The sequence below is a fragment of the Euleptes europaea genome, chromosome 10 (assembly GCF_029931775.1).
Source record: "Euleptes europaea isolate rEulEur1 chromosome 10, rEulEur1.hap1, whole genome shotgun sequence".
NCBI lineage: Eukaryota > Metazoa > Chordata > Lepidosauria > Squamata > Sphaerodactylidae > Euleptes > Euleptes europaea.
Window position 1 is genome coordinate 76,923,058 of NC_079321.1, and position 21,421 is coordinate 76,944,478.

At 43.6% G+C, this 21,421-nt stretch overlaps 1 protein-coding gene across 1 annotated transcript in view; it reads left to right on the forward strand.

The window, feature by feature from the left end:
• The window catches only part of LAMA2 (laminin subunit alpha 2), a 599,384-nt gene that overhangs the window by 310,917 nt on the left and 267,046 nt on the right, over positions 1-21,421 (forward strand). Inside the window, exons 15-16 of the mRNA XM_056856226.1 lie at positions 3,688-3,899; positions 14,919-15,030. Of these exons, the coding sequence (XP_056712204.1) occupies positions 3,688-3,899; positions 14,919-15,030 (324 nt within the window). The remainder of the gene's footprint in view (positions 1-3,687; positions 3,900-14,918; positions 15,031-21,421) is intronic.

The window sequence follows — 21,421 nt, forward strand, 5'->3', positions numbered from 1 at the left end:
ATGTTACAACCCTGGTATTCCTTTCAGGACCCGCCCAACAGCTGAGCTGGGGGGGGGGAAGTGCTCTGCGCTCCCTGGGCAGGCAGCGCAGAGCACTTTCCCCCCCCTTCCCGTCTCAATGCTCCCATCCCACAGCTGAGCTGTGGGGTGGAAAAGTGCTCCGCACTGCCTGGGCAGGCAGTACAGAGCACTTTCCCCGCTTCCCGTCCCGATGCTCCCGCCCAACAGCAACCCCACTGGCCACTGTCCCCAATGTCCCCAATGCTCATCAACACTGCCTCCTACCCCACCAGGTGATTTCCTATTTTTGGTACAAGAGAGGTTCCCCCACCTGGAGTTGGGGGAGAGATTTGATAGGAGAAAAGAGCTTGGATGTGTCATACCAGTCGACAGCAGATGTTCGGGTTCCACATTGTCCCACACATGGGATGCACTCCATATAATGGCTGTGCATTTGGCTCAATGCCTGCACTTGGAAATTAGCAACCTGGCCCCCATGAGCCCTTGCCAGGGGCAGACGCCCGCTGATCTGTTGAGTATTCCTGCGGCCTTGCAATGCCCTGAGCTGGGTGGTGGTGGGGATGAGGAAGCCACCATGGCATAAGCCACAGCAGATTTTCTCCACCTTGGGACCAGCAGCCAGATGGTATGGAGGGCTAGCCCCCTCCCAGATAGGGTGGCCCAGAGAGTGGGTCAGAGGCCTGCAGGAACCCCCCGATTCTCCTGGCCTGGGAGAATGACTGCAAGTGGGCAAGGCTGGCTGGGCTGGTGATCTGAAAGCCATCTGTGGTGGCATGCAAATGAGGGGATGGCACCTGGAGTGACAGTTGGGTTGAGCCATCTGGTTGCACTTGCCTAGGGTTCCTAGCCTCCCTCCCTCGCTCTGCTCTCACTACCCCCATGGAGGTCTCATTGCCATGGCCACTGTGAACTGAAATGGGGCTTGCCCCCAGACCCACAGTGAGGACTGGAGGCTCCTCACGAGGGCCACGACCCATCCATCTCCAGGGTCCTGCAAAGCACTCAGGCGGCACATGCTGCCCCCAATCTTCCCGCCTCTGAGAGGCTGCCCCACCCCTCAATCCCCTGACCCCCCTATCCCGACAGACAGAAACAAACATGAGATCAGAGTGAAACCTTAACAGGCTGTCATTGAGGGCTGGCCGGTTCCACTTGACAGACGGAGACTGGGTGGGCGGTCAGGGCATGGGCCCAGACACATGCAGCCGTGGCACCAATGCTGCCCTGGAGGACCACGGGGCCCCAGATGGCCAACCTGCATGGTTTGGTGCAACGCCATGCCAGGCCTCCTCACCCAGGGCAGTCAGTCCAGAACAGTGGCTGCACTGTCAGGTGGGCCTACCTCACTGGTGGAAGATGGAGGATTCCTCGAGCCAAGCTGCCAAGCTGCCGGGATGGTGGCACCCTGGAACCGGGTCTGGAGCATCCTCCCTCATACACCGGCTAAGTTGGCAGGGGGTGGGGGCTTGGCTCCAGGCCTCCAGGCTGGCAAAGGGTTGTCTCTGGAACAACAATGGTGGGTGTGAATGTTGCCCCACCAGGCAGGGTCCCGGCCTCAGGACCTTCCAAGGCTGCCAGCTGGGGAAGACAGGAGGTCCCAGGGCTGGCCTCGGCCTCGGCTCTGGTAATTTAGGCAGCCCCCAGAAGAGCGTCCTCAGACTGGCCATGGCCGCTGGGCCACTGCGAGGCTGGCTGGGGCAGGCACTGAACGGACACCACCATTGAACCCTGAGAGTGCCATGAAGGAGCGGGTTGGCATGCGCTAACGGTGTGGGCAAGGACCTCCATCATCATCACCTCTGCCCCAACGGCGTCAATGCCTCCTCGCCAGCTAGACCTCACCATCTGAAAAAAAACACAAGCATATTGCACTGGGCGGCGATACTGACGAGCTCTGTTGTCACTCACACGCTCCCGAGGGCTTCTCAGAGTGACCCCTTGATCCATGGCGATGGGCGCCTCACCCATGGCTCCCGTCACCAGAGTGAGCTTGCCCACCCTCATGGCAAGTCTGCCAGGGAGACTCGCGCATGAGACACTCCTCCCATGATATCCAGGGGAGGCCCAGCCCGAGTGCCCCTTGAGAAGGGGTTGAGAGGGAACCCCCCCCCTCCGCAAAGGCCCCACCTTGGGGAGCGGCCCAGCACCAGGTCACCCAGCACAAAGCTTACCTGTCAGGTGAAGGTCTGGCTCAAAGGGCCACTTTTGAAGGATTTCCCGCCCAGCCAGACCACTCCCGCCAGGGGTGTGTCCACTTCCTGCCTTCCACCATTGGCCGGCCACCTAGTCGGATTCCACAGCTGCCAGGGCGAGGTAGGCAGGGCAGTCGCTGGCCAACTGGTCCTGTCATGAGGGAGACTGCATGGGGCTCAATGGGCTGTGCCAGGTTAATACCTGGCATAACTTTGCGCCATCAAAAGTGGGTGTTCCTTGGCCAAAAGTGCTTTGGAATGCGCCTAGTGCTTGGAATGCCCCTTCAGGGGACGGCAGCCCCCTCTGCGCCTCTGTGGCGCTGGTGCTGAGCTTGCGCTGCCTCACCTGCGCTGTCGCTGGCATCCAACTCCCAACACTGGTCTACTTTCACATATGTTGTTGCCTGGCCCTTTCTGGACAGCGCAAGTTCCCCTAATGCCAGCGTAAGCTTCTTCATGCCTCCTAAGCCCTTTTGGCCCCCATCCTCAGGAATGAGGTGTTAGTTACATATTAAGTGGTTTTTAATGGCAAGGAAACGTAATCCAGTTCATGGGTAAGCATGCTTAAATTTCTTTGATTTCAGCACCTACTTATTACAGCAGAAGTTATTTCTTAGTAAGTATGCTTGGGATAATATTATAAATATTATAAAGATGACTGGAGTACATACTTAATAGGCAGTTAATAGATCTGCACGATTGCTCTTCTGTCTTTATATAATTGATAAGGAACTTCAGTGGAGATCCAGTGCAGTGTAATGGTTAGCCAGAACTGATGAGTTCCGGATTTGAATCCCCCACTCAGCTTGGGCACAAGTTACATTCTATAGTACACTATGACACAGGACAAAATGGGTGGAAATGTGTGCTGCACTAGAAAGACAGAAGTTTGCATTTTTTTTCACAATAATGCAAAACATTGGCATGCAAACTATTATCTTTTTTCCCCATGTATTATTCTGTCACATCGTCAGCTAAGTTTCCATCTCAGCAGTAATACTAAATTCTCGGCAATATATCATATATGACAACAACAAACAACAACATATATTATATATGTGTGAATACATTTGGTCCCAGAACTTTGTCCCAAAGTGTTATGCTCGGTACAGGGTTGTAGAAACATTATTTATTTTTATTTTATTTGTACCCCGCCCTCCCCAGCCAAAGGCTCAGAACAGCTCACATAGCATTCCAACATACATTAAAATAGCGTGAAATATTTTAAACACAATTTAAACAGCCCTATAAAATCCCAAAAAACATAAAAATATCCAATGGCCCACCCCACATTGTAACATAGTGCTACAGCAGAGCAAACAGATGGACGGAGCCCCATAGGTGGTAAAAAGGGGAATCAGTAGTGGAGGGTAGGGGGGGCCAGCATTTATAGAAAAATGAACCATAGCTGGCTTCAACCATAATTTGTTTCCTGAAAATGTTTGCACCCATTTTTTTTTATTATAATTACTAGGGAAGTGGCTTGAGAATCAGTACATCGCAAGAGGGAATTCATCTGAATCCATTTGAAGAACACACTGAAGAAGTCCTACTGAAGCATGATTTATTTATGTTGCATGGTACTGACTCGCTGATCAGCAAAAAGGAATTCATGACTGTGCTGGCAAATATAAAGAGGCTTCTTATAAGAGCCACATACAGCTATGGGATGAATGCCATCTACAGGTAATTTTTAAAACTATGTTTTTTCTACAGGCATTATGGTGAAATATTGTCTGTATTCATAATTGAAGTTCTGTTAAGTAGGTGGATCACAGTTTCTCCTCAGTGTCTTCAGCCTTCATTTAGTTGCAACTAGTTTCAGCTTTGCACTTAATACATGGTTTACAGTGAAGAAAATATTATAGCAGCTCACTGCAAGTTAGAAGAAGAAAAGAACATAAGAAAAGCCATGCTGGATCAGACCAGGGTCCATCAAGTCCAGCAGTCAGTTCACACAGTGGCCAACCAGGTGCCTCTTGGAAGCCCACAAACAAGACGACTGCAGCAGCACCATCCTGCCTGTGTTCCACAGTACCTAATATAATAGGCATGCTTCTCTGATACAAGAGAGAATAGGTATGCATCATGACTAGGATCCATTTTGACTAGTAGCCATGGAAAGCCCTATCCTCCATGAACACATCCACTTCCCTCTTAAAGCCTTTCCAGTTGGCAGCCATCATCACATCCTGAGGCAGGGAGTTCCACAATTTAACTATGTGTTGTGTGAAAAAATACTTCCTTTCATCTGTTTTGAATCTCTTACCCTGCAGCTTCAGCAGATGACCCCGTGTTCTAGTATTATGAGAGAGGGAGAAATGTTTCTCCCTGTGCACTTTCTCCACACCATGCATAATTTTATAGACCTCTATCATGTCTCCCCTCAGCCACCTTCTTTCCAAGCTAAACAGCTCTAAGCATTTTAACTGCTTCTCATAGGGCAGTTGCTCTAGACCCCTGATCATTTTGCTCTTTTCTGCACCTTCTCAAGCAATATCCTTTTTTAGGTGTGATAACCAGAATTGTACACAGTATTTCAAGTGTGGTCTCAACATAGATTTGTACAAGGGCAGTATGAGAGCAGCAGTTTTATTCTCTATTCCTTGTCAAATTATGGCCAACATGGAATTTGCCTTTTTCACAGCAGCCCCCCACTAGGTTGGCATCTTCATTGAGCTATCCACTACTACCCCAAGATCCCTTTCTTGGTCTGTCACTGCTAGCACAGATCCCATTAGTGTATATGAGGAGGTTGGGATTTTTTGCCTCAATATGCATCACTTAACACTTGCTCACATTGAATCTCATTTGCCATTTTAAAGATGTATGCCTTTTGAAGATGTATGTTTTAGTTTCCCAGGCCAGTTTCTGTGTTGTGATATTCAACCATATCTTTACCTTTGATCATTACTTTTCATCTGGGGATGTGAAAAACCTGCCCCATTTTCCCTGGACAATTTTTTGCTTCCGTCTCATACTTATGGATATCCATGGAAAATTTGTGGAGTGTTTAGAATATTGTTGCTTTTTTAAGCAGCTTCTGCTCATGTGGGGTTCTTGTTTTTTCCTTTGAAAAATCAGTTGCAGAAACTGATGCTCATTTTAGCACCCAGCTGGTAATTGCATGTTGACCATTTGTGAGAGTTATTCATGTGCATCAGAACTGAGAGTACTGCATTACTCCCATTTAGAGTGTGTGAAGCTAACAGACATGCACACTGAAATATGCTTTCTGATACACATTCAGCATCTATTGCTTTCCCTCTGCACCTAGAAATCTGTAAGCATTCACCCATCCAATGATTTCCCCTTTAACAGAGTGTAAATTAAATACCGTAGAAGCAGGCATAAGGAAAGTTCAGGAAAATTGCCTGCATTAGGGAAACTGAATATCCACCTCCAAAACGGAATCTAGTGGATTACTGTGCTCTCCTCAGAACATTATTTGTGACGCTTCTGCCTTTTTGCCCAGATAAAAGCTACTGCCAAATCTTTATGTTTTTCCCTTCTGTTACACTGTCACCCCCACCTTCTTTTCTATTCCTTTGGTTTTCCTTTTCCTTTCACTGTTTGCACCCTCTCTCTGATGGTCACATATCAAGCTGTGATAGTCTCATCTCTGCAGCTTTTTTTCCTTGTGGCTTTTCACTTCACATGTAATACATACCGTATTTCCCCCCTTACCATCAAGTCCAGTTGATACTTTGCCCCTAAACCTGTGGTGTTTCTCATGCCTCTTTCTGCCCCCCAAATCCAGTCCTTCTTTTGCACCTCTTGTCTCTTCATTCATCTCAAGGTCTTTGTTCTATCTGCTTTGTCTCTTTTCTTTTTTTCCTTTTATGTACGCAGCTTCCTTCTGAAGCATTTATGCTATTTCACCACTTTGTGGAGTTTCATATGTATCTTCAGAAATCCATTCAGAGTTTTTCTGTTTCTCATCCTTAGTGTCCCAAATAGCTTCAACACTATGGAAAATTATGATGGGGAAATACCACAGCATCACTGCCACAAAGCAAACTTAGGAGGAAAGGAGGGGACCACCTCTTTCCCCACCTGCATTGCTGCTGCTTACAGTATGATATAGTCAATGAAAGGTGCCTTGCCCAGACTGAATATGCAAATTACCATGACAAGACCATTCCTGAAAAAATGTAGGCAAGACATCTAGCATTGCCCATAGAGTTGGTTTTGGAAGTGTCACTCATTACCATTGGGTAAGAAGGAAGTGCCCTGAACTGGGTAGCCCTGGCTAGCCCCATCTTGTCAGATCTCAGAAGCTAAGCAGCATCAGCTCTGGTTATTTGGATGGGAGACCATCAAGGAATTCCAGAGTCACTATGCAGAGGAGGCAATGACAAATCACCTCTGTTAGTCTCTTGCCTTGAAAACCCTACTGGATTGCCATAAGTCAGCTGTGACTTGATAGCACTTTACACACACACAAGAAGGAAGTCACGCCATTCCCCATTGCTAATGTCTTTAGTGGTTGCCTGTGCAGTTGTGGCAGTAAAGAAACACATTTTCTAGAATGATAGTAGTGTTGTTTGGTGATAGAAGTGCTATTGTGCAAGATGCATTGCACAGCACACGCTCACAACAGCAAAAGTGCCCTCTGGGAGAAGAGTCCTGTCCCTGGGCATTCCTTGTGGTCAAACCTGTTACCCAAAGTGGTCTCTATCCCTTAGTCACTTTAGAGTGTGATCAAGATAATTAAAGAATGCTGCTAAGCTGTGTGTGTAAAGTGCCTTCAAGTCACAGCCGACTTATGGCGACCCCTTTCGGGGGTTTTCATGGCAAGAGACTAACAGAGGTGGTTTGCCAGTGCCTTCCTCTGCACAGCAACTCTGGTATTCCTTGGTGGTCTCCCATCCAAATACTAACCAGGGCTGACCCTGCTTAGCTTCCGAGATCTGACGAGATCAGGCTAGCCTGGGCCATCCAGGTCAGGGCTGCTGCTAAGCTAATCATGTTCAATTTCATTTTCATTAAACTGAGTATGCTACTCTGTCTCTCTCCCTTTCCCATGTGGAATCTGTTATTTTATCCACTGGTAGATTTGAAGTCCCCAACATGCCAAATAAACTAATGACTCAAATCAATAACACATTGTAGCCCTGCAGGGCCCAAGCTCAAATTCAATACCATTTGCAAAGGTGGCTGTGTGTAACACATTGCATTTTTGCAGAGTGTTAACATTTGCAGTAAAATATATGTCTATGGGCCTCTGTATGTACAGGACCTTGAATGTGTGGTGTTTAAGAACTAGCCCAGCAGATGTGAACCTAACCTCTCTCCCCCACAATACTCACTGTACACATTTGTCCAGAGCTAGTGACAGAACCCAAAGCCGGGGGGAAAATTATGGGAAATCCCCACTCAACGTGGAATCATTTTATCATTCCTTTCTGGTTTTGGTTGCAGTAGCAGCATGGTTGTTCATATCTGACAGCAGAGCACTGGCGTAGTCTATCCACTGTGGTGGCTAATACTGAAACAAGGGTAGATGTAGGAGCAAAACCAAGTTACTAAGACCATCTGATGTACTGGTAGTTACTGGAACTGTTTGGTTAGAAAAGTGGAACTGGTAGGACAGTTGCTCTTTTTCTAATCTGAGTCTCCATTCTCTGAGTAGCAATCATGCAGTGGTTGTAACAATGAATTTAATGGTGTTTTCATGACAGACTGCAGCCAAAGTCATTTAGGCCATGTGATATCAGGAAGTATGAAAGTGTGGTGGGTCAGTACCCATGTAGACAATATTCAGATTCCAAAGTCTAATGAAAATTGGTGCTATTCACTGGATACAACTGTGGAATAATGTTGCGTGAAATGTCGATGATATGACCTGGAGAGTTTCCTGCAGTACTGCATGGTAAGTTTTTTTTTAAAAAAATCTTGAATTCCAACAGTTGATGTAATGCAAAATCACAAACTGTGCTTCAAATGCTGCATCTCTTTTAATCTTGTTTGCATTTAAAAGTCAACAGTTGCCTGCCACACTAGCCATTATGTTAAATATTTGGTCTCAAAGCTGGAATTTCTCTAGTATCTTCAGGATCCACTGTCCCATTACTGCCAACATTATGTATTTTAATGCCTGCAGAATGGCACTGAGGAATAGAAATTATTACTTTGAAGTGGGGAAAAATTGCACTGCAGCTTTTTTCCAATGAATAAAAACTATTAAACACATTAAAATACCATTTACCAAATAGCAGAACCTAATGAAAATTGGAACTGTTCACTGAATACAAATGAGGAATAATACTGAGTGAAATGTTCTGTGTGTAACTGTTCCTCATTGTTTCAAATTTTATTACAAAGTACTAGGAAGGGACAATCTGTGGTTCAGTAGGCAAATAGGATAATAAGAGCACTAGCAAATTTTTGTGTTTATACGTCTTAAATTCTGTCTTTATTCTTGGCCTTGAAAAAAAATCTTAGAAATCTCTCTCTAATTTCTACTAAACTTCCTGTGCCTCATATTAAACACAAGTACAGATTGAGATTGGAACATGAAGACAAAAGTTGTCTTCTGCTGATTTATACCAACAGGAAAATGTTTTGTTACAGATCCCTCATACATAAAAAATATTTAGGGCCAGTGCAGACATAATGCCTCTGTATTACTCAAATCAGATAGTCTCCACTTTGTTTGGGGAATTAGCAGTGGAGACTTAAGCTTAGCGAGAGGTTGGGTAACCAAGGATCTTTTTAGCCAGCATTTACGGAGATGAGCCCCATTTGGAAAGCTCTTAATAAAGAAACGGCTTTTGAATAAAATGGAGTTTTTATTGAAAAAATAGTTTCAAGCACACACAGCAAAAGCACACACCTAACTCACACAAGAGCTAAGAAAATAACAGGGAGGAGGGGTGGGACCCAAGGATGTTAATTAAAATAGAGACAATATTTACCAGTTCAGGAGAAGCAATGTCTGGATGAGAGCTGTGCTGCAGGGCAGTGAAAGGGGGGGGCACAAGCAAACTGGGTGTGTGCGCGAGGATCCAGGATGCGCACACACACACTATGAATGGTGAGGAGCCAATATTTATAGAAAAAATGAGTCCTGAGGCTGAGGCTGTATAAGGTAATTGACAAACAATAGATTTGTCAGGGACAAAGTTTCTAATTGCTCCTCTGAAAGCCAGGACAAAGGTTATGATGGGTATGAGGTCATGTCAGGATATTGCAGAGTGCCGTGTGATGACTTGAACAATGACTAGTAATTGCTGGAATATAGAATTTAAAATGTGTGAAGATGTCTGAGAAGTTTCTCAGGATGGGGTGTGAGTCAGATAGGAGATAGTTGGCTTAATCTCTGCATGTTAGATGAGACTTGAGGGTATATCAGATATACAAAGGGCTAGTCAGACCTTTTTCTGAATAGTCCTGATTGCTTATGGGATTAAAGGTATTCACTCTCAATTCCAGGGGTCTGCTAGAAGTGCTTTATCTAGTATGCAAAGGAGGCTTTTCTTACTCTCTATTGTCCCTTAGCCTTTTACACCTTGGGGCCTGGAAAAATGTAAAACGACCCATTACTGCCTGTCAGCACTAAAGGTGCACACAGGTAATTTCAGGACCTCCTGAAAGTTTGGTTCACCTTTATGAAACAGTGCCCTGCTTTTTGTGTTAGCCTTGGTCCTATATGCCCCTATGGCATACCAGGTAGTTTAGGATAATTTGGGTGCCAACTATTCAACTGCTAAATGAATCCCCTCTGAGGCTGCAGTTACGATAGTGGGGGTTGCGAGGCAACCACAACAATACTGCCAACTTTCAAACTTTGGTTTCTTCCAGTAAAAGGTAGGGGCAGGTTGTTTCCAGGGCTATGTTGGCCAACCAGTCAACTCCTGCTCCTCTCCCTCAGCCCCGGAGGGAGGACCCACTGGGATCAGACCCAGCAGCAACCACCAGGCAACTTGCTATCATGCAGTTTGCACAACTCATCTCACTTGATGCCACATGTCACACAACTTAACTGGACAACTAGCCAACCTGCCTTTATCTGCCCTTATGTATTCAGTTTTCTCTCCTTTCCTCCCCTGGCAGCCTCTCCCTAGGAAAACTCTTGTTGAGTTGTGCAGAGCTGGTCACCAGGCTTGGCCCAGCTGTATGGTAGAGAACCTGAAAGAGGCACCTCACTTTCCCTTGTATCCCCCTCCCCACACTATTTCCCTTTCCCCTCCTCCTAGAAACTCCCATATCCTTATCTTTTCCCATATCCTCACCTTTCCTTTCTATCCACCAACTAGGGCTGTCAAAAAAAAAAAAAAAAATTCGGTACAGTTCGGATTCGGCCGAATTTGGCCCTTGTGGGTTTGGTACGTGCCGAAGTCCGAACTCCCCCACTTCGGATCCGTTCAATTCGGCGGGAATTCAAAGTTCGGAAACAAATTCGTCCGAATAAAGCCATTAAAAACACAACCGCGCCTTTCCGTGGCTCGGGGGGGCATTTTTGGGCTTAGAGGTCCCAAACTTTTGGCAGAGCTTCAAAGGACGTTTATTGAAAGACTCCCCAAGTTTTGTAAAGATTGGGTCAGGGGGGGCTGAGATATGGGCCCTGAAAGGGGTCCCCCCCACCCTTAATGTTGTGCATCTCTCAGCAGAGCTTGCCGCCCACGCACAAAGCTCCCAGCCCGACAACAGCGGAGAAATTAGCAAAACAACTGCAAACACAACCTTGTTAAACAACACCTTTGCAACACACAACTGAAACCTCCCCCCTCAAACCAGGGAGCGAGAGACTCGAGGGGGAACACACACCCCAGGCAGAACCGACGAAAGCCCCCTTTGGCTTCCCCCCCACCCACAGAAACTGCTCCCTCCCCACACACACACAGACTCTGCTTTCCCCCACACACATACACATACACAGGAGGAAAATTATAGATTAAAGCCCCCAAAGGGGTCTTACTGTGGCTGTCTTCTGTTCCATCAGGACGGGCTGTAATCCAAGATGATTCCAATTAGGCACGGAACGTTTTGCTCTGGAGAGATGCACACAGGATCGGATCAGCTGCCCCGTTCATCCCAATAGGGGAAAGGGGAAAGGGGAAAGCCCATATCTTGGGACCCCCTGACCCAATGTTCACAAAACTTGGGGGGGGGGTTCCTTAAGAAGCTTAATCTAAAGTTCCAGTGAAAGTTTTGTGTCTGCACCCCCAAAAATGCGCCCCCTGCAGCCATGGAAAGAGAAAAGGGGGGAGGCGATATTTCTGCCCCCACTGAACCCATCTTTGCAAAACTTGGGTAGTATCTTAAGAATAATTCACTGAAGCTATGCTAAACATTTGGGGGCTATATCCCAAAAAAGCGCCCCCTGCAGCCACATAAATGGAAAAGGGGGGAGGGAAAAGGGGGAGAGCCCATATCTCGAGACCCCCTGACCCAATGTTTACAAAACTTGGGGGGTATCTTAAGAACACTGGTCTGAAACTCCGCTCAAAGTTTGGGATTTGTACCCCAAAAAATGCGCCCCCTGCAGCCATGGAAAGAAAAAGGGGGGAGCCCATATCTCGGGACCCCCTGACCCAATGTTTACAAAACTTGGGGGGTACCTTAAGAAGCTTCATCTGAAGTTCCAGTGAAAGTTTTGTGTGTGCACCCCAAAAAATGCACCCCCTGCAGCCACAGAAAGGAGCGAATGTGCACAAGCACCCCACACACACACACGAGGATTTCGCTCTCTCTCTCTCTCTCTCTCCCTGGCCGGGCTGCACATCAGCTGATTCCTCCAGTACTCAATCCTGACTGATTGGCCAGAAGAAGACCCAGCTTGCCCACCGATTGGCCGGGGAGGAGAATGCTGCTTACTGACGGTTATGCTGCTTACTGACGGCCGAATTGGCCGAATTTATTTGCGAACTCCCGAACTCGCTGAATTCGGCCCCCCCGGTTGCCCACCAGTTTTGAGTTCGGATCCGTCCGAACAGAAAAGCAACGCATCAGGGGAAATTCGGTTGATTTTCAGTTCGGACCGAACCAAATTGACAGCCCTACCACCAACCAACCTACTTTTTATCTGTTCCCCCATTTTCAACTTTATCGTTTATTTGCTACATTTATACCCTGACTTTCTCCACAATGGGAACCCAAAGCAACTTGAATCACTTTCTTCCATTTTATCTTTACAATAACCCTGTGAGGTAGTTTAGGCTGAGGATGTGTGACTGGCCCAAGGTCAGCCAGCAAGATTCCATGGCAGAGTGGGGATTTGAACCTGAGTCTCCAAGATCCTAGTCTGAAACTCTAACCACTGCAGCACACCGGCATTTGTGGGGTGACTGCTGTTGAACAGTAGTAAGCAGCTGGGCCTGTGTGAGTCATGGTAGCAAGTCATCTATTGGTTGCTGCCAGGCCTGGCACAATGATTCCAGCTCAAAGGCCAGAACAGCTATGGAAAGTGCCCTGCCCCCTCCACCCACCTATTAATGACAGAAACTAAGGCTGGTAATACTGTTGTGGTTGCCTAGCAACAGCTACAGAGGGCATCTGTTTCTTAAAGCTACGGGTGCTGCTTCTATTATTTTTTTGGGGGGGGGTAATGCCCCAGTGTGGTTTTTTTTTTTTTTAAGATTTCAGATTTTTCTGCAAACCTGGTACTCTAGTTTGACATAAAAATTAGTGTCCCGTTAAGTTATTGCCATTGCTTGTTTATATGTAACCTTAACTTTACACCATTCAGTGTTGGTGGATTAATTAATTTCTTAACCATTTGCTTTCTATATTGTTTGAAGGGAAAAGGGCACCTAGAAAATCATATCCATCTCCCCAACTGCTGCTGACCTATATTCATTGAATCCACCCTTACTAGGCTAACAGTGCATTCCTGAGATTTGGCGTGCAGGAACGGCGGGGAGGAGGTGCAGCCACTCTGCCTCCTAAAGCCGTTCCCTGCGTGCAGAAAAACAAAACAAAAAAGCCTTTAAGCGGCTTTTTTTGGTAAAATGTGGCCTTTTCGCCCCATAGAGAAAAGCAAGGCTGTGCTTGCTAAAAAGCAGGCACAGCCTCACTCTTTTCCACGCCAGCATTCACAGAGTGAAAGGGGACAGCAAGCTGCCTAATGGCAGCTCCTCCCCCTGGCCTGCCCTAGGAACACCTTCCAGGAAACCGGGATGCCTCCTGAGGTGCCGGTGCGGCCTTCTGCGCTGGTGGGATGCCGGCGAAAGGCCCTGTCAGCGTCCTGGGGCGGTGCTGCCACCGTGGCAACTGGCATCCAAGCCTTCCCGCCAGTGTTCGGGCCACTAATGCCAGTGTAAGTAGCCTGGACGCCGGTGCTGGGGGCCCGGACACCAGCGCAGCGCCTTCCTGGCCTCCTAATGCACTGTAAATCAATTAATTATTTGGAGTTACATAAGCATTAGTATTTGGTATAAAATGTGGGTTGTTGGTTCAGTAGTCCCACTAAACAGCCATTGGCCTTTGATCCTGACAGCTCTGAGTACATCATCATCATCATCATTCCATTTGCAGTCATAGGCCATCAAACAAATTGAATTTACATAATTGAATAATATAAAGTAAAACAAGTACAAAATACAATTAAAATCTAAATGCTTAAAAATGGGAAAGCATACATAGCTAATTAATATCAAAAAGAACGAAAGTTGTATATTATTAAAATTGGAATGCTTAATAATAACAAAAGCTTGGTGGAATAAGTCTATCAGAAAAAACATACACTAAGTAAATAGATATATACAGTATGCACAATACACATTCTCTATTTCCTTGGCTATTGTCTAGACTTAAGCGATCTTTGCCTTATTTTCATTGCTGACCAAGCAAATCTGGCCATGCTAGCAGATAAGTTAACTATTGTGTACGATAGGCGGAGCACTAGATGTTGTTTTCTCAGTGATCTGGGGCAGTCCACTAATAATGGAATCAGTGTGCGGATATGAACCTGTGTGGAATTTACACTCAAATAGCTCACGTTCAGTGGTTTCAAGAGCATCCTGTTTGCATCTGCATCTGCGTGCTTCTAATGGTTGTCTATTATATATTCCTTCTTTGAATTATGAGTACAACGAACGACTGCATTTCCCAGTTAAAGGATTTGAAAAACAAGAGTCATCTCACAGACCCGGTCAGTTTTTTAAAAGGAATGGGAGCTCAAAAACAGAGGACTTTGGATTAATTCTGTGTGCTTCTCTGCCCCCAATAGCAAATGAGTGCAAAGTATCCTAGAGCTATTCTTCTTTAGTATGTAGGGGCTATAGCGAGACAGAGCAAAAGAGCACTTCAATTCCCTCTTAATCCTGCCTTGTAGTTGCTAGGTTCTCTGAAAGCCATTCTGTGAACAAGCTGGGATACAGTATGTCTGGAAGATTTCATTACTTTCTTTAGGAATTTTGTTGTTGTCAGTTTTGGCTTTTGACAAGGAGACTTATTTTGTGTGTGTCTGTAATGGATGTAAAAATATACTACATGCAAGCTAAGCAGAGTCCTACTGATACTCCTTATGTCACAGCTGTCTAGTTTGGATCTGCTGTTGTTTAAACATGAATGATGTCAAGGCAAATGAGAGAGAGGCCACAGAATGAAAGACCTATTTCACTTTAACCCAATAAATAATAATAACAGGCAATCTCACTATTCAAGGTTTCCCTCCTCATTTAGATTTAGAAACATGTAAGAGACATACTTCTCGCATAGGTGAACTGGTAATCTTTCTGTTTTATTCATACACTCTAGGTTGAGTGGTGTCAGCCTGGAAGCTGCTGATCACTTTTCAACTGGGCAAAAATATGCATCTGCTGTAGAAGTTTGCCAGTGTCCATCAGGTTATTCTGGTACCTCCTGTGAAGTGAGTATGTTAGTGTGCATTAACTGATACATCTCCAATGCAGTGATAACACTTGAAATTCCAAGAGCAGGAAGCAGGATAACAGAAGAATTAATTAATAATCTCTTTTAGTTTTCTTCATTTTAGATCATACAGAAATACCCTGCTTTACCTCTGTCTGTAGGTGAACATTGACTCCCTGTTAGTCAAGGTTAATGCATGGTGAGCCCGCCTGGGAATGCATTTTTTTCTTTTCGCACTCTCGCCTCTCAGAAGTAAATTCCTTCTTCCAAACTAGTTAGAGTTTTTGGATAACCTGGATCTGAAATTACTGTGTACAGTAGATTTGAGTTCATGGGTTAAGAGGATAACTGGTTACTGTTAAATAGGGATGGGGGCGGGGGAGATGATTATGTTCATTGGTACTGAGTACCAGCACCTTTTTTCAGGGATCTCCCAAGTCCTATGGGGGGGAATGGTGGAAATCAGTACGATCTTACATATTAGTACTGGCGCTGCCTATGGTAGCTTTGGATCCAAAATTCTTTAATAACAACCCCATGGCTCTAAGGAAGCACTTTAAAACACAAATGTTCTGTTTCACAAGACAATAAACAATATGCCATTTATATAGGCACTCTAGGCATTTTCTTGTCAGCTCTCCTCTCCTTTAAAACACACCATTGTTTTATTTATTTATTTAGGTTCCAGAGTCTTGATTCATTGCAAATACTCTTGCTTGTTTGTTGTATTAGATATTATTGCAAATAATAGACCATTTATAAAGCCTAAAGATGGGTTTGTAGGTTTTGTAGTGTTTGAGAAACCTGTTTGACTAGAGAAGTACAAAATAAATGAGTGTGTACAGAGTGGTTCCAGTGCAGAATTTTCATATTATTTTTTTCATACCTTCTCAACTTAAAAAAACAAAAACAAACATCATTTGTCTCCAGATAAATATTATTATGAGTTCTCAATGTTGGGATTGGGGACAAAATAATCTGGAAGCCTTTCTTATCCAGACAAAGTACGGCTCTTGAAAATCTAAAGTGTGTACAAATAAAGTGCAGGTAAAATTGGATGAAACACTATATTTCTCCACAGACCTTTATGCTCCTGATTGCTCTTGCACTCTCAAATGGTATTTTAACTTCGATGTCAGGAGTAGCAATTGTTCAGGTCAGGTTGCTTACCTGCAGTCAAGAGCTTTGGCTCATGAGGGGAATATGTACCGCTGAACCTCTCTTCTGACATTCTGATTCACATCTTTTGAGCTTTCCATCTTCAGCTTCCTCAGTTCCCTTTCTTCCTTTTAATTACATTTTTAACATCCCTTATTGAGGACCCTAAATAAAGGCTCCTTAAGGGTCAGGTAATTTACCGAAATCAAACATGATCGATTAAATATGTAAAAGGTACATAAAGAACATGTAGAGTCTATTGCTGTAAATTATTCCCTCAACCTGATTTAATTAATAAATATGTTTCTATTTGTGTTTAGTTGCCTTCAGCCCACTTGGATATAAATATTTGAAATAAATAAAAATCATGATGATTTTAAATGTGCAATGTTTTCCCAAACTATCACAGCCTCATAATACCATAGTGATGCAGTTCGTGAGTAGTCCAATTACTGACAGGAAACTGTGATTGAGAGGTAAAATGAGCTATATACATGGCAAATTAATATCAGACTTATACCCTCTTAACCATCATGGCTTTCCACAAAGAATATTGGGCTTTCTGTAGGGTCGCCAGGTTAATCTTCAGCACCGGTGGGAGGTTTTTGGAGCAAGGCCTGGGGTGAGCAGGGTTTGGGGAGGGGAGGGGCTTCAATGCCATAGAGTCCAATTGCCATTTTTCTCCAGGTGGACTGATCTCTATCTGCTGGAGATCAGTTGTAATAGCAGGAGATCTCCAGCTAGTACCTGGAGGTTAGTTAGAAACAAAGAGGATAACCTATGCTGGAACTAGTGGAGACTGTTGGAGAAGGCAGCACATGGCTCAATAGTAAAACTAAAGTAAACCCAAATTGGGATATATGTATGAAAAGAACTGCAAGGGTGATTAATTCTAATTATGTTCCAGGAACGTTCTCAATATGAGTCTCCCTCTTGGAAGAGAAAAATAATTTACAAAGCAGTGGGTAAGCTTTGGCATTCCACTTGGTCATCATTGTTTTTTAAGCTAGTATAGTGATTTCTTTACTACAAGCCTCTTTTTTTATATTTAGATTCATTGCAACTTCAGTGAATGAATGGTGGTTCCTTTAATCCACTGGTTCCCAACCGGGGGTCCATGGACCCCCAGGGGTCCGCGAGAACTTATTAAGGTCCGCGAAACAAAGTTATGAACCCATAATAAATTAATATTTTCAATTAAAAGTTCTCTATTATAAAAATATATATTCCAATATTATTCTAAGCTTAATGTTTAACTAACAGTTATGATTAAAGTTTATTTTCAAATCCTCGGAATTTTTATTTTGAACCTTGGGGTCCCTGCACCGAACAAAAAAGTCCTAGTGCTCCCTGGTCAAAAAAAGGTTGGGAACCACTGCTTAATCCATTACGTGGTCAGCAAGCTGATGAAGGATTTCGAAACGTGTCCTTGCTTTGAACCCACCTGTTCATCCACCGGCTCAGGTTTTCTTTGTGTTGAATTATGGACTATGACTTTGAGCTTTTGCACCAATTTCATTTGTTCTTTATAATAACAGCCCGGTGAGGCTTCAGCCCGGTGAGGCTTTTGTTTCCACCTTTAAATACATTGTACATAAGCCTGGTGAGGCTTGTTTCAACTTTTCTTTACTGTATCCATTTTTTTCAGTTTGTTTGAGGCTTATACATTGTAACACTGTATGCATTGTATCCTTATTCGCCTTGTTTGTAGTTTGAGGTCTCCGTGTGCGTTCCAACACAGATTATATGACCTCCCTCAAGCTCCTGTGCATTATTTGATGTATGCTAATTATTTGATGTTGGTGTATTAATATTGTTTTGGTTTAGAATTAATCACCCTTGCAGTTCTTTTCATACATATATCCCAATTTGGGTTTACTTTAGTTTTACTACTGAGCCACTTGCTGCCTTCTCCAACAGTACCTGGAGGTTAGCAACCCTAGTTTTGTGGTACCATGAATAAAAGGCTGAGAATTTTCTGACAGATATCCCTTAATGTCAGGCTTGGTCTGAGAAAGGGATGTTGTGGCTTCTCCAGATGCTGGCCTTGGCCAGCTCTGTATCCTGTAAACAGTGAACAGTTTAGACTGCCCTTCGTGGGAAGTCTCCTAGCACCCTGACAGCTCCTGGGAGGGGGTTGCCATGGCATCCAGATCTACCCCGATTTGCCCTTGGCTCATCCATATATGCCGTGTACCGTTCCCATAGTTTTCATTAGTATCCATTTGACTTTTAGCTTCTGTTAACCTGTGGATTTTCCAATAAATCAACTCTCTTTGGACTGTTTGTCTGCTGGTGTCTGTTTATGGGATTATCATAGGACTAGAGCTCACACTTATTCTCGTTACTGAACAAAAGTGGACATTCTTACTGATGTACCCTTCGATGTCCTTTGCATTGATAACTGAAGGATTCCTTTCTTGCAAATTTACATTTCTGCCAAATAGAAGGACAACATTTTTGTTTAGATTTTGGTTCACAGCTGTTGGCAGTTTACTACTGTGAGTACTGTATGTCAGGGATCCTGCACATATCTAGCATTTGTGACTCTTTTGTAATGAGTGTGTTGCCTTCTCATACTTCATAAGCTATTGTTCATTCGACGGGTGGGCTTTCCTTCCAAGAAAATAATGTATACATATGGTCCCTAGTACAATACCATGCCCCTAAGTCAAGGAAAAATAATTATTTCATTGAATTCATGTGTTACATGAAATTGTTATGACCATCGTGCTCTTAATTTGAACTTGGTGGGATAATAAGGTATGGCTTTTACTTGACCCCACTAGCTGCACCTCTTTTAATTAATTGGAAAGACTTACAGATACTGAGAACCCTTTAATTTGTTCAGGAAAGGACAGAAATGGAGTACATAAACACAAAGACATTTTAAAAATAGTTTTATCTATTTTCATTTTGGCACAGCATTTTCCCAAAGATTTATTTGTATAACATAAATAAATATAAACATAACAATATAAATATGAGCATAATAAATATAAACATAACAAATTAGATTGTTTTCTGATTTCTTGTTGCCAAGCAAATAGTCTCACACTCAGAAACAGAGCCAATAAAACAGCAAAACAAAGATAAAAGCTTAAATAAACTTAAAACAGGCAGTGGCAGATAAAAAGAGACAAATAGGAGCCCTAGTTAAAAGCCAATTAAATGCTAAAACAAGGAAAAATAAAACCAGTTCAAATCAAATCAGACCTTTATTGGCATAAAAAATAAATAAATACATATTGAGGTTAAAAGGAGGTTTTAAAATTTAAATAAAACCAGTTAATGGAGCACGTCCTTGGGCGTCCTGCAATATCATGCCGGAAGTCGGAAGTCCGGTGTAGCTTGTCTTCAGTATCCTGCGAAAAGTGTGGCCTTGTGCCAAGCAAATACATATTTAATCTTGTTTGGGAAGACTCACAAAAGAATTTCAAGTGTTTTTGCAGCTTACTGAGGAAAGTGTTTTTAATTTATTTTAATAGATTTTTAATGTATATGTTTAAAAATTATACATCTTGAGCCCTCAGGGTATTTATTTATTTAGTTTAGATATTTATGCTCTCAATTTCTCCCCAGTGGGAACCAAAACAGCTTACAGCACAGTTCTTCTTTGTATAAATAAATCTATTTACTTTTTTATTCTGCGTCCATACAAGTTCCATGCCTGATGAGAAGAAGTAATGCTTAATATGACAGAACTGCAACTTTGTCATTATAATTGAGGATGAGATACACTATCTCAGAGAGGTCTGAATTCAAATTTGGTACAATCCCTTGAGACTCCATGAAGTTCACACACGTATCTTCCTTTTTCTTTTCTTAAAGAGCGATAACAGCCCAGTTCTAGTTAACACCAGTTGTGCCTTGTCTGGAAAGTTCTCCTGGAACGTTCTGAACTTTCAGCAATATAAAACTATTTGAAAAATACATGGTTGGTAAAACTACTGCCTTGCATCTTATTTTGAAGTGCAGACAAAACAATAGGATTTTTGCTGGTGGATCACACCTGCAAGATGTCATCTTTGTTGAGAAATAGCATGATGCAATGTATTCAGTTTCATGTGATATATTTTTATGGGAAGATTCAACACATTTATAATCATTGGCTGTTTTGTATAAAGAGGGTCCCTACATACTCAAACACGCACACAAATATCCATACACTGCTTCATCAAGGTACAGTCCTGTACCCTTAGGTAAGTAAAGACTGTAAATATGAAAGTGTGGCTATTTGTAGGAGCTTTTCCCAGTGTGCTGTTGATCAGTTGAGATGATCCATGCTGTAGTAGCTTTTCTGCCTGTTTGTCTTACTACTGGTTTTCTTAGTAGTTGATCCACAAGCATTGGAATTGGTTTGGGCACAGTTCTTCTACACATCTGCCCTCACAGTTGGTGGAGTCAGTTTATTTTCTTCTGCACAAGTCTTCAATAATGAGGATTTTCAAGGGAGGTTGCTGCCATCATTGGTGATGTCATCAGTAGCATTAAAAATCCTTTTAAAAAAGGCACTAAAAAAAGATAATGAAACCACTCATCTTCAGGATGGGGGGAGGAGAGGGAATGGTTTGACCACCACAGTACAGTCATCAAAAAGAGGGCTGGAGGTGGGTGTGAATGGGTGAGACAAAGAAAACCAACAGAAACATTACACTCAAGAGAAAGTGTGACTCAAAATTGGTTTCCAGAAAAAATATCAGGGTAAAAGTGGTCTCAAAAAGCCTGGAAAGTGAAAACTAATGCCACAATAATTTGTACAGAAATCAGAGGATAAACTGAATCAATATGGGACCAGAACCAACAAAAACAAACAAACAAACCTCAGTCTCCTTACATGCCTGTTCACACACATGTTCACACACATTCCCAGCAATGTGGAAGTCAAAAAGGGCAAGAGTCCAGTAGCACCTTAAAGACTAACAAAAATATTTTCTGGTAGGGTATGAGCTTTTGTGAGCCACAGCTCATTTCTTCAGATACAGCTAGAATGTGAATTACCAGCAATGTGGAGTTGCCCCACAGGGAAGTGACTCATACAGTAGGCTTCTGTGAAAGGAGACTATAGGTCTAGTTTCATTTCTACCTGTGACTAAATTTGATTACTGTTTCCTATTCACTTTTGACATAGGTTACTCAAGTAGTAGTTTATCTATGATTGTCATTTCAAAAATAAAAAAGATCTCTTCTCTTTCTTTGTCTCCCCTTCAGTCATCATTTGTCTTCTGACT